We start from the raw sequence: 14,113 nt of genomic DNA, 5'->3' as shown, positions 1-14,113 counted from the left end.
AGCAAGGAGAAAGCTCTTGCATGAATCTGGGGAGAGGGGATGTTAAATGTTAGGGGATGGCCTGATGTTAGAGACTGTGTGAATGGAAAGGAAACATATGCAAGAGATGTTGTGGAGGTAGGATTAATAAGATTTGGCAGCTGATCTGGATATGTAGTGACAGTGACTGAGGAGCTGAGGACGATATGGAAGCTGTAAACTTGGGTGAGGGGAAGGATCCCCTGTTGCTCTTGTTAGAAATATAGACATCTGAAAGGAGAGGGTTTAGGGAGAAAGATGACAAGCTGGTTTTTTAGATGATGAATCTGAGACCCTCACAGAACACGTAGCTCTAACTGTCCAATAGGTAGTTGATGACGCAGAACTGGGGCACAAGAGAGTAGGGCTGGAAATAGAGGTACGGGAATTATCTGCAGAGCAATAACTGAACCTGTGGGAGCTGACTGAGACCACTGAGAGACAGTGTATATAGAGAGAAAGGCCCCGGAGCCTTGGAGGACACTCAGTTAGTGCATATTACATGAAGACCCAGCAAAGGAAACTGAGAAGAAGCCGTCAGACAGGCAGGAGAATCCTACAGTGGTATCCTGAAAACCAAGAGATGAAAGAACATCCAGGGTGAGATATTAGTCAACACTGTCAAATGCTGCACAGATGAAAAAGGAATGGACTGTGAAAAGATCATTAGATTTAGTGATTAAGAGATTATTGGTAACTCTGGATAGAATTCAGTTGAATGACAAGGTCTGAAGCCTGATCCCAAAGGGTTTAAAGGAGAGGAAAGAAAAAAGAAGTACCAAGTGTAGTCAATTTTTTTCCAAGGCATTTTGCTGATAAGGGGAGCAGAGATCTAGGACAGCTAGCAAGGATGATAGGCTCTACTGAAGGTCTTTTAAGGATGAGGGAGAAGTGAATGTAAGCAAAAGGGAAGCAACCGGTAGTTAGGGAGAAACTCATGATCAGAGAGAGTGGGGACAATCTCTTAGAGAAGATGAGAGAGGACAGGATTAAGGGTTTATGTTGAGGCATTGGCCTTGACAAGAAGGGTCATCTTTTCATCAAAGACTGCAGTGAAAAAGGACACAGTGGAGGATGTTGTTAGTGATGTGAGATGAGAAGAGGAGAAAGCTCTCACTTCTCAATACATTCTTCCATAAAGTATGAGGTGAGGTCCTCAGCTGAGGGTGGAGGGAGGAGTGACAGGGGAGGCCTGAGGAGAGGTTTGGAACAGTCACTGTGGGATATGGTTACAGAACCAATTAGGGAGGAGTATTAGGATCCAAACAAAATTGGGTAACAAAATTGTAGTGGACCATTAAGCATGGTTTTATGACTTTCTCCAATTCTATTCAGCAGTCCATAAGAAGGAGCAGGTGGGCAAATGTAGAAATAAATCAGGGTTAAGGTTTAGCAAGGCATAAGCAGAGATAGGACATGAGAACAAAGATCTGAGAGTACAGGATAGTGTGGAATTGAACTTGTCCTCTCAAGAATAAAGAGTGGGAAGGAAAAATAATGTAGCCAGAGTAGGAGCAATGGTCTGAGATAGTACTAAGTCGTGCAAGTCATAGGAAAGATGAAGAATAGGGTTAAGAATAGTAAGATATAGTGAAAAGTGGACTGATAAAAGATTATGATCATAAAGAGGAATTTAGAAGTTCCTGAATGTGGATTTCTTTTGGGTGATGGCAGTGATCAAAAGGGTAGCTGAGATGGGTGGAAAAGTACAACATGGGAGGTTTGTAGATTGAGGATCTAGGATGTTTTGGTATTTAAAGGAACATTAACGTGTATGTGGAAGTCCCCTAAGATGAAGGCAGGAACTACAGGGAGAAAGGGAGACTAACATAGTCACTAAATTTACTAAGACAAAAAGGGAGAATGTTTTGAGAGGTCAGTAGATAACCATTAGGCTCAGGATCTGGATTAGGCGATAAATTTAGATAGCCTGAACCTCTGAGGAAGAGAAGTTGCTGAGTGATAGAGAAACTTTGGAAATAGCAGCAGAGAGGAAGGAGTGTTTTTACTCCCCCAGCAGAACCACTGAATTGGGAAGGTATAAGATAAAGTACAACCAGTACTGAAAAGGACAGCCAGGGATGCAGTGCCATCCTGAGGGAGCCCGTTTCATTACAGTCCAGAAAATGGAAGAAGAAAGACAGGAAGAGTTTTAAAATAAAAGGAAATTCATTCATTATGGAGGGCTAGCTCCAGAAGGTACAGTAGAAAGGAGCAGGTAAATTTAGGGCAGGACATTGGCGGTGGGAGTAGCAAGGAGTAGGAATGAGACTGGACAGTTAGAGGTGGGGGGGGGGGAGGTGCGTGCTTGCATGTGTGTGTGCGTGTGCGTGTATGTGTCTGTAAAAATAATTGTTCTTGTTCTTTTGCAGTCATGTCTTTAGCATCACTAGAAGGGCAGCGGGAGTATGCTAACCCCTGGGGAACAAGTCCAGGGAAAGTATCAGTGGCTAGGGAGAGATCCTGTCCCACCTTGTGGCAAGTGGTGTTGCTGTGTCCTTCAGGTTGTCAGGTTGCTGTGTCAAAGCACAGAAGGCACAAGAGCTATGCTGGTATGTTGGAAAGCACCTGGAAGCTGAGGTAGAAGATGGTGAATTCTCAGAGGAGGCCAACCTGAGGCAAGCAAGAAAGTGCTGGGGAGTTTGGAAGCACAGCAAAGTGGCAGGAAATGGTGTGTCCAGGAAGCTTGGCCAGGAGACAGGAGTTGCTGAGCTCTTGGACCTCGACCCCTCGGTTTGTAGGAACTGAGCTCGGACTCCTCCTGGAGGAATTGTAGCCTGGGCCACCCCCAAACACACAGTTAGGAAGCAGGAGGTAATGTATTCAAGCATGTCTCGAAGGTGTTATATGCTAGGGCCGCTCTCTCATCAAGCTCAAAGGTAACTTCCTCAAGGGAAGCAAGAGCTTTAGGTATGCTGGGAACCCAGAGAGGGAGCAAGAGGTAATGTGTCCATGGGCTTCCAGTCTACTCATGCTTTCAGGCTTTGACTACTACATTTTGCTCTTTTTTCCTTCTCTAAGTAGTCTCTAAATGTAGAAATACCTCCATTCTCATGTACTAGGTAATCTCTCTAAATCATCTGTGTTGCACCTGTCTTTCTGACAAAGCTGGATAAATAAACCATTTTAAAAAGTTTTTTTATAATTTCTAAACTCATTTTAAAAAGATGGTAGCCATCTTTGAATCACTCTTAGTTCTCTGAAGGAATCTTCTAAGTAAGGCAGAGGTAGTCTAATTGTAAACACCATGGTCTGAACAAGCCCCATGGATTGTAGTCCTATCCAGAACTGCTGAGGGGGTAGGGGTTGGAGGGAAAGAGAAAAGACAGAAGAGGGAGAACAGGAACTCCCCTTGAAAAGCTGTTTGGATGGTGAAACTGAGAACACTTCATTGGATATAAACTTATGATACATTACTTGCACTACTTTCTCAGATACAAAGAAATTCTATGTCTATAAACAATAAATAATTCACCAATGAAGAAATTTCATTTTAACAAAAATTTTCTTCATAAACCAAAATTAAAGGTAATAGAATATTCTTATAGCAAAAATTTATAATTTGGATTTTATAACCAAAGGAATAAATGTAGAGATACCCTAAGCTAACACTTTGGAGTCATCTTCAATTAATTTCTCTTCTTTCTTCCCACATTCAATCCACTATCTCCCAATTCTTCCAAGAAGCATTCTAGAAAGAGCTGTTTCTAATGTCTACAATCACACCACCTTAGTCAGGTAGCAATAATATCTCATTCCTTGATTCGATTTATTCCAGGTGGTGACATTATCTCATAACTAGTTTACAATAGCCCTCTCACCCTGTCCTTAGTCTCCCCACCTAAACAGTAGAAAAACAAATTTCTCTTTATGTTTTCTCATACTGTTCAAGGAGTTACAGTGACTCCTTTGTAAAATTTCCCAATAGCTAAGTTGTTTACATTTTTCAAGAACTGTTTTATTGCTGAAAAAAGCAGTATGTATTTCTCTGACCTAGGTGCTGCTGACACTGGCACTGAAAATACTAGAAAAAAAGTATAGATTAAGAGTTAGGAGCCCTGAGTTCCAGTCCTAATTCTGTCACTCACTAGCTGTGGCTGAACAAGTTGAATCAACAAGCATTTGTTAACTGCTTACTATGTGCCAGACACGATGCAAAGCGTTGAGGCTACCAAAAAAGGTAAGAAATAGTTCCTGTCCTCAAGGAGCTCACAATCGAAAGAAAGAGACTACATGCAAATATTTTACATACGACATTCGGACTGCAGACAAGATAGGTACAGAATAACTTGGAAGTGATCTCAGAGGGAAGGCACTACCATTAAGAGAGAGTGGGAAAGTATTCTTGAAGAAAGCGGTATTTTAGCTGAGACTTAAAAGTGAAAAAAGGCACTTTAGTTTTCTGAGTCTCAGTTTCCTTATCTGTAAAAGAAGAAAATTAGATTATTTTTGCAGTATCCCTAGGACCTCTGCTTTTCCCAAGCTAATCTGTCCCTATAGCTTATTTAAATAGTTCCCACCATCTTTGAATATGCCATTTCTACCTAGAACGCTTTGCTACTCTAATTCATGAGCCTATCCTTAAAAATCTGGGTAAAAACTCACTTCCTACAAGAACCTTTCCATAATTAACCTCAATTGACTTTTCTCAGCACTTGCATATTCATTTCGCTCCTTTGCATTTGCTGACACAGTACTGTGTAAACATGTTTAAATTGTTTCACATGTGTTGTCTTACTGTGCACAACTTCTAAAGAAAAACACTCTTTAATAATGTGCAATGAGTTAAAGCTGCTCGTTTAATCACACTTTGCAAATGACCAAAACTGGTAAGAAGAAATACTGAAATGGAGTCAACAGGTAAATGCACATTTTTACTTTTAAATAAATGTGGGTGTGTATATCAAATATGAATGCTTGTATTTGATAGATAATTCATGCAAAAAAGACCAGAGGTAGAAGTACTATCCATTAATACTGTAAACAAGCATAACAGGGAAAATGTCTGTTGTATATGTATGTTATTTGCATACAAATAATCCTATTAATAAGACCCTTCACTAAAATTCTACCCAGATACTTTGTTGTGAAGTGCAAGTGGCCCTTGCCACTCTCAAAAGAGCACAAACTGTTAGATCTTTCCAAGATGGAAAGGCTGCAGGTATGGACTTTTTGTTGAACTGCAATGAATGTGGTCAAAACCGTTTCTTATAGATGTTCAGATATGGACCCAAATTCACAAGTAAAAAGCAAGAAATCTGAACTTCAAAATTGGCCAAATTCTTCTATTACATGAATATACTTGAATACTATAAAAATTTTTTTATAACGGCAAAGTACAGTCAATCCTCAAATATCTGCCAATTTCTAACAGGGTGCCATTCATATGGTAGGCACACAGATACAGAGACACACACACCCCGTTGGATTTAATTATCTATAGCAATTTGAAATCTGCTATCCCATAGGTTGTCTTAACTGGATTTTAGGCCACCAATAGTTCAAGACAAGAAGGGAATGAAGCATAAAGTTGCCTTCATTTTTGAAAGCCAAACATAAATTATCTTTATATTCCCCAATGCTTTGTTCTATGCCTGCTCATTCCTCTATAAACAAAAACAAAAAACTAGGCTAAAAAATACAGGTCTAGAAGAAATTCTCTACAGTACATTTCTATGAAATAAACTTTCCACATTTGCTACATTCTTAAATGGGTCAAAACATGGTATATTTGGATCCAAGATAACAGATTCAAAACTAGTTTCCATCTTTTCTATGGCTATGGGCTTCAGTCAATTGTTTCAAAAATGGATGACCAAGCATTTGTCAGAGATTATGTTCAGTTCCAGGATGGACTACATTGTTTCTAACGTCACTTTTAACTAAGAAATTCTATGTAGCCCTCATAGTCCTGTTCTGTCCTCCATCCCAAGAGAATAGATAAAAGAGCATTGAGCAGCACAAAATCTATTACCTTTATTAGAAAAGCAATTCAAAGTATGTGCCCTACCAATAATGAGTCATCCAAAAAATCTGTGTGTAAGACAAATAACATTAAATGCATTGAGAGTGATAAGGTGGGGGGACAGAAATACTATTTAAAAGAATGCTATGAGGTACACTTTCAATAAATCTGGATTTCTATATAAAAACGTATGCTTAAAGCAAGGGATATCTATATGACAATAAACAATGTTTGTGTAGCCAAGATTTCCAAGGACACTTAAGGTGCACTTAATGAATCAACATCCATTACAGCTTAACATCAACAAAAGTTATCCAGTGCTTACTATGTACAGTACACTGAGTTAGGGAAGGTACAAAGATCAAATAAAGCAGTAACAGTCTTGTGGTATTTATGACTTCATAGAGTAGTAAAGATTCACAAGCAACTGTAATACAAATATTATCTCAAGTGAGATCATGTGCCTGGCACAGTGGCATTACGCATAGTAGCACAATGGCTGGCACACAGAAGATGCTTAAAAAATACTTGTTCCTCCATCCCTTACCAAAAAATACATGCAAGTAACAAAAGAGAGGTTCAATCAAGTGCTATTTGAGGTTCAAAGGGAGGAAGAATTGTTACTGATAGGAAAGGGGAAAGAGAGAAGGTAGCTTTTGAGCTGAGTCTTAAAGGAAGGTTCTGATTTCAAATAAAAAAGGCAGGGGAGAGGATTTTGGGCAAAATAATAGCACGGATAGTGAAGGACACCATGGGGAACAGTGAGTACTCCAGTTTGGCATACTTGGAATTGTATGAGATAAGGCTCAAAAAGTATTGTGGGAAGCTTTGAATGACAATTTAAACAGTTTGGAATTTATTTAGTATGTAGCAGGGCGGAGGAGAGTGATGTGTTCAGAAAAGTCCACAAGGAAAATTAATCTCTCAGCAGGATATATTGGAGGGGAGAGCAGAACTGGATTCTACTTCATCTGTGGTTGAAGTATAAGGTAATGAGGGCCAGTACTGGGGTATTGGCACTGGGAGTACAGTTGAGAAGGACTTGAGAGATGTAGAAAAAAAATCAACAGGACTTGACGATGACTGGAGGTCCATCTGAGGGCGAGGGTAAAATCAACAATTATAACAAACTTTTAAACATAGGCAACTGGGTGAATGGTGGTATTACTGACAGAAAGTCAATTAAGAAGGAAGAACAAGTTTTTGGAGAAACATGTTTAGTTTTAGACACTGAGGATTTTGAGTTACTAATGGCACATCCACATGATGATTTAGTATAGAGTCTGAGATATGTGAATGAAGTTTAGATGAAAACTCAGGGCTAAAGAGACCTGGAAAGCAATGAGAATGAATGGGGAATATACAGAAGACTGAGTACAAAACATTGGGGAATACCCAAGATTAAAGGGGAAGGGAAGAAGAGCTAGTAGAGACAGAAGGGTTACAGAGATAGTAGGAGAACCAGGAAGAACACAATGTCCCAAAATACAAGGAAAAAAAATATCTGGGGAAATGGTTGGGCAATAGAATCAAAACCTTCAGAGAATACAAAAGAATGAGGGATAAAAAAGGAGGGGAAAAAATTCTTTTTGATTTGGCAATTCACAGATCACTGCTGACATTTGAGAGAAGGGTTTAAGTTGAGTGGGGGTGGTGGAAGAGCAATAACATATCTAATATAGATAGCTTTTTCCAAGAAGCTTGGTATTCAAAAGGAGAGAGATGGGATGGTAGCTTGATACATCAGAAGGGTTGAGGAAATGCTCTTTTAGGATTAGGGGATCATGAACATATAATAGGCATATAAGAAACCAGAAAGGAGAGATTGAACATATGTGAGAAAGCATAATAACTAAAGCGAGGTTCTAGAGAAGGGGAGGAGAACAAGCACACAAATGGGGGGAATACAACAAAATTCCAATACAACTAAAGAGTCCTGACAATTTTTTGGAATTCACTGTATAAAAGTCAAATCTCAATAATCCATGGCATGGAGAAACAAAGAAAGTCTCTCAACTTGTTAAATTATACAAATAATGCAAAAATTTCATTTTAGCAATTTCAACCTCTTCTATCAGATCTTCCAAAGGACACAGACATGAATAATAATTTGAATGTGGCTCCTGTCTGATTGCTATCTAATTAGGGTGCTAACTACAGTAAAATTTCCAAAAAGTGGCAAAAGAAGAAAGGAGCCATAATAACCCATAAAAGACCATTAAACTGACAGAACAATAATTATGAGGAAGCTGTTCAAAACAGGCAAAATATTACATAGTTTAAACAGATTTAATTTCTCTCAAAAAACCTTGGTTTATAATACAAAGAAACTTCTGTACCAACATATGTAATGATTTTTTTTTTATTTTTTCAAACTACGCTTACTGTATAAATTGTTACTTTAGTTGAAAAGGCAAATAAAGCCTATCACCAACTAGGTGTATTTTCCTGCTAATTTCCACAAAAAGAAAGAGATAATAATTAAGGTAGTGCTGACATCTACTGGCAAGAGAAAACCTCCTCTAAAAATGGTACGGGATCATGGGCTATACTAGAGGCTCCAAACTAAAGGCCTCCACCTAAAAATTCACCTCAATTCCCAACCCCCCCAAATATCAAACAACGTGAGCACTATGTCATATTTTATATATATGGATAAGAATATGCACTGTGAAAATTGGGGAAAAAAACACTTTTACAGATAAGATGAGAGATACTAGATGCAGAATTTTAAGGGATTGGGAAGTAGGGGAGAGGCAGAGAATCTTTATATGCAGACCTGTGTATTAATGTCTGAAATAAAGAGTAAACAATTAAAAAATTAAGAAAGCATGAGTCTACAGGTTTTATATCAGACTGCTCACTTCCAGTGATTATGAGATGTGTTTAGATTAACCTCAAGATAAATTGTTTTTCCCCTCTAAAGGAAAGATGTCTTAAAACCATTCCAAACTTTTAAAATTTCTCCCTTTCACCCTCCCCACATTTGAAAATTGACAGCAATACAAATTTCCAAAGTCACTGTCCAAAAGCACTGTTACGCCCATTTTCAGAAATGACAAAGGTACATGATCTCAGGCAAGAATTCCCATTTGGGGGGAAAAATTAAGGAATATTTAAATATTATAAGTTTACAGTGACATTTACTTTGAAATACAAGGCCAAACTACTTTAAAAATTATTCTTCAGCTGAAGAATTTTGTATCATGCAGATACTGGCACAGCTTGATGATTGTGTTGACTAGAAAGCCGGCTATTATTTCAGATTAGTATTTCTTTTGTGACTTCATGAGCTTTCTTCCTCAAATTGGTATGATTTCCATAAAGAGAAAATTCTAATAAATTCCTAAATGCCCATATACAACTTAATCTATTTCATCTCTGCAAAAGAGAAAGCCCCTATGCACACTCAAGTGTGATGTCTTTGTCTTCCTGAAAACAGACTGCAGTTCTAGCTTCTACTCATCTGTGGTTTTTTTAAACCACACATCAAAATGCCCACCTTCTTTAATCTTCTCCTTATCCCATTCAAAGAGAAAATCACTGAAAAGAAGTCAAACACGAGTGAACCGAATCCTTGTCAAATCCGGAGCCAAGCCCCTCGGGTGAAGTCAAGTCCTAACGACAGGTTCTATTTATGAAACTCATGGGCGAAGCTAGACGCAATCATGGGATGGAAGAGATTCCAAAGCCACAGGGAAGAAGAAAATGACCGTAGTTAGAGGATAGTGCAAAGGAGAGCAAATTGGCGAGCTAGTTGAGGGTGATGATAAGGTGTCGGGGTGACAGCGGGCATATGAAAGCCTATTTTTTCAGCGATGTTTTTATGGGTCACGAGGGCTCTGGGTGTCGGGGTAAGCAAACAGACTCAAGTCGCTCAGTCGTGTCTTGACCCCTTCACCAGGTTCTGGGGACACGCCAGAGGCAGTTTAAGCCCCTCTCACTGGAGTCCTGGGGATAGGGAGCGGAGGGGATGGGGGGGGGGGGGAACAATACCTCGCGTTCTAGTAAGATGAAGCCGGCCAATGCCAGCACCTCTTTTGAACAAGCAGCCTTAGAGAGGGTGCCTGAGAATGAGGGGACTGGTCTTGGAGCCTCGACCCCCAAGATGTGCTGGAGACTAGACTGCAGGAGTGTGGGGTGCGGACCCCCGGCTCTCCCCTTGGCGATGCTCTCGCTGCAGGCTGGGGAAGGGGGTAAAGACAAGGACGGCCCCGAAGCACAGTGGCCGTCCCGGAGGGGATCACCGCCTCCCCAGGTAGGGGTGGGCCGAGGGTCGAGGGGAGGGGGAGCCGGACACGCCCCTCCTCCCCTCTCTCGGTGGTTGGACGCTGGGCCGGGGGTGTGTGTGGGGTTGGAGTCCCTCCCCCACTGCCTGCCCCGCGGAGGCGAAGCCGGGGTTGGGGGAGGGGGAGGCCGACGGGGGGAGGGGAGAGCCTCACCAAGCGGAGCTGGCTGATCTCGTCGTAGGACATGAAGCTGAGGATGTTCTCGATGGCCACGATGGGCAGCGCCACCAGCGTGTTGTTGTGCGGCAGCTGGTCCAAGGCCAGGGACGGCGAGGCCGGCGACTGGGGTCCCAGCAGCGCGGGCTGCGGCGGGGGCAGCGGCGACAGCCGCTGGGACGCCCCCGCGGCCAGGGAAGAGCCGCCGCCGCAGCTGCCACCGCCTCCTTCCTCCGCCATCCACTCCTCCGTCACCGCCGCCATCTTGGGGGGAGGGTTTGATGCCTTCCCCCTGCTGCAAGGGGAAAAGGGACACTTCCTGTACGTCATTTCCTCCTCCTCTTCCCTCTCCTCCTCCTCCTCCTCCCCCTCCGAGGATGGGGGTGCACTGCAGTGAGAGACCGCGACCCGGCGCGGGAGATTCCCCCAGAAGGCGAGGTCACTTTGGGTGGGTGGGGCTCTTCCCGGGCCTCTCGGGCTCGGGAATGGAAAGGACCTTGGAGGTCCCAGGCACTCCCTTCATTTGACAGGCGAGGACCGGCCCGGAGAGAGGGAGCTGTCTGCCCTAGCTCCCGGGGATTGGAAGGAGCGAGGCAGGATTTGAACCCAGATCCTCCGCCTCCAGCTTCAGTTCAGTTCAAAAGCATTATGAAGCGCCTGCTGTGCGCCAGGCACTGTGCCTAACTCTGAGGATACAAAAAGAAGCAAAAGACAGCCCCTGCCCTCAAGGAGCTTACCATCTGTTGGGGAGACAACCTGCAAACAAATGTATATAAAGCAACTATATACAGGATAAATAGGAAATAATTAATAGAAAGAAAGCAGTGGAATTAAGCGGGGCTGGGGAATACTTCCTGTGGGAGGTGGGATTGTTGTTGGGACTTAAAGGAAGCCAGGGAGGGCGGTAGTCAGAGGAGAGGAGGGAGAATGTTCCAGGCACGGGGGACATTAAAATGTCAGGATGGTCATTCGTGGAACAAACGCGTGTGGGATAGTGAGTGAGGACCTGGCGTTAGAGTCAGCAAGACCTGGGTTCAAGTCCTGTCTGACACATCCTAGCTGTGTGTCCGTGGGCAAGTCACTCACAGTCACCGAGGCAATTCTCTTAAGTTTGACTCTAGGAGAGATAGGGTGGTAGGTAGGGTTATTCAGACACTCCTATTTGCCACGCCCCCCACCCCCCATCCTAGTACTGACTCATTGCCTATGGATTTCTTGGCATATATGCCACTTGCTGCTTTGGAAAGTTGTATCAAAAAGTATGTAATTCTCTTTAAAAAATTTTTTAGATCTCCAAGCCCCCAAACAGATATGCCCTGGCAAAACACCTCTTGTGTCTTTTCTCTGGGGATGCTACTCTCCCCGCACCCACCCATACCTCCCCTTCTCCCCAATTGCCTTCTCTCAGTAAGTATACTCAGAATAGCAAATGTCTGTGGATAACTGTTTATAAAGACAAATTAAATTCTTAAAACAGAGTCAAATAGACTCTCCTACAAAAGGGAAAAGGTCCCATGAAGGAGGGAGCCCAAGGAGGGAAAGAAGAGTCAGAATTGCCCCTTTGGGGTGGGGGTGGGGTATTGCAGTTACTATCTTCTCTCTCAACACTGTTCCTGACTATTTGGTTTACACAGCCATTCCCCGGGAGCCTCGGACCCACTCCTTGGGGAGGCCGTTTTGCCTATGTTTCTGCTTTCTCTGCTTCTTGGGGCTTTCCCTCCTCTAGCGCCCACAGATCTATGATCCATCTATCTCATCAGGAAATGGGTTCCTTAAGTGTTGCTTCTGCCAGAAGCACCGGAACTGATGGACTCTTAAATTGGATCATCGTTTAAGGGATTTAAGTAGTCCCCTAATAAAAAGGAGTCCTGAAGTGGTCACCTAGCTAAAGTTAGCTTAATATTTCGTTATTAGCTTAGGTCTTAGGTTTTTAAATAGTAACTCCTTTAACTCTCCCTAGTTACATATTTGCAAATCGTTCGGGATACATTCGGACATATTTGTATATAGTACTAAATCCTGGATAGCTCTGGTGATTGAAGGTCTAAATGACACGCAGGACATTTCACATGTACATGTCACCGTAGTACATTTCTATCCATAAGCAAATACATATAATTAGTAGAACAAAGCAATGTAGTAATAACATCAGTAGGTCTACATGGTAATAGGATATGCATAAACAATAGTATATATAATCAAATAAGCAAGCAGAAAAATTGTGCATGGATAACAGGGAAATTATCTACGGTATGTAAATATGCAGTAATGACCATGTTCATCAATGAACATATTCAATTACATGCAAGACATATCTTTCATAGTTAAGCACTGTATTGTCATCTGGTTTCAATTATCTCTACGCAGATGACTCAAATTTCCAGATTTATATCTTCAACTGCCTATTAAACATCCTGACCTAGATAACCCGTAGACATCTTAAATTCAACAGGTCCAAAACTGACCTCATTATCTTATTATCTTTCACACACACACACACACACACACACACACACACACACACACACACTCTCCCCACTTGCCAACTTCTCTTTTCCTGTCAAGGGTGCCACAATCTTTCTAGTTACCCAGGCTCCCAACCTTGGTGTCACCCTTTATTCCTCACTCTCTCTCATCACCCCCCACCCCCTTTATCCAATCAGTTGTCAAGTCCTGTTGTTTTGACTTTAGTAACATTTCTTGTATATGTCTCATCTCTCCTCTTATACTGCAACTACTTGGTACAGGCCCTCATCACCTATTATTGCATGACCATTGCAGTAGCTTGCTGGTTGGTCTCCTGGCTTTAAGTCTTTCCTCGTTCCAACCCATCCTCTACTCAGCTGTCAAATTGATCTTCAAATCCCCTGTTTGGCTTTAAAGCCCTTCATAACCTACCCTCTTCCTCACTTTCCAGTCTTCTTACACCTTATGCTGTGACCCAGTGACACTGGCCTCTTTGCTGTTCCTTACACAAGACACTCCATCTTCTGACGATGTGAATTTTTACTGGCCATCCCTGATGCCTGGAATTCTCTTCTTCATTTTTGTCTCCTAGCTTCCCCGACTTAATTCAAGTCTCAGCTAGAAGCCCATGTGCTGCAAAAAGCTTTTCTTCGTCTTCTCTTCCCAGTGCCCTCCCTCTAAGACTACGGCCAATTTATCTTGTATCTCGTTTGTACATAGTTGTTTTCATGTTGTGTCCCCCATTAGACTGAGCTCCTTAAGAGCAGACATTGTTTTTGTTTTGTTTTGTGCCTATTGGTACCCTCGGTGCTTTGGGGCAGCTGGGAGGTGCAGTGTTTAGAGGGCTGAGCCTGGAGTCAGGAAGACTCATCTTTCTGAATTCAAATCTGGCCTCAGGCATTTATTAGCTGTGTGATGCTGGGCAAATCCCTAAACCTTGTTTGCCTCAGTTCCTCATCAGTAAAATGAGCTGGAGAAAGAAATGGTAAACCACTCCGTTATCTTTGCCAAGAAAACCTCAAATGGGGTCATGAAGAATCAGACATGACTGAAAACAACTGAACAACAAAAATCTTCAGTGCTTAGCACGGTATCTAAAATAGGTTTGCACAAAATATGGCCTGTGGGCCGCTTATGGTCCACCAAGGGATTTCAGGCAGTCTGGGAAAAACATAGAGGATGTAAAAGAAAGTAAAGATATAATGAGTGCTTTGTCCGT

The 14,113-nt window shown here is 42.2% G+C and overlaps 1 protein-coding gene across 1 annotated transcript in view; it reads right to left on the bottom strand.

The window, feature by feature from the left end:
* FBXO28 (F-box protein 28) overlaps window positions 1–10,721 on the bottom strand; it is a 61,637-nt gene extending 50,916 nt beyond the window's left edge. Inside the window, exon 1 of the mRNA XM_036754694.1 lies at window positions 10,426–10,721. Within this exon, the coding sequence (XP_036610589.1) occupies window positions 10,426–10,692 (267 nt within the window). The 5' untranslated portion in view covers window positions 10,693–10,721. The remainder of the gene's footprint in view (window positions 1–10,425) is intronic.
* Between the last annotated feature and the right edge of the window lie 3,392 nt (window positions 10,722–14,113).

Source organism: Trichosurus vulpecula, chromosome 4 (assembly GCF_011100635.1).
Source record: "Trichosurus vulpecula isolate mTriVul1 chromosome 4, mTriVul1.pri, whole genome shotgun sequence".
NCBI lineage: Eukaryota > Metazoa > Chordata > Mammalia > Diprotodontia > Phalangeridae > Trichosurus > Trichosurus vulpecula.
This window is presented reverse-complemented; position numbering and strand designations above follow the sequence as displayed.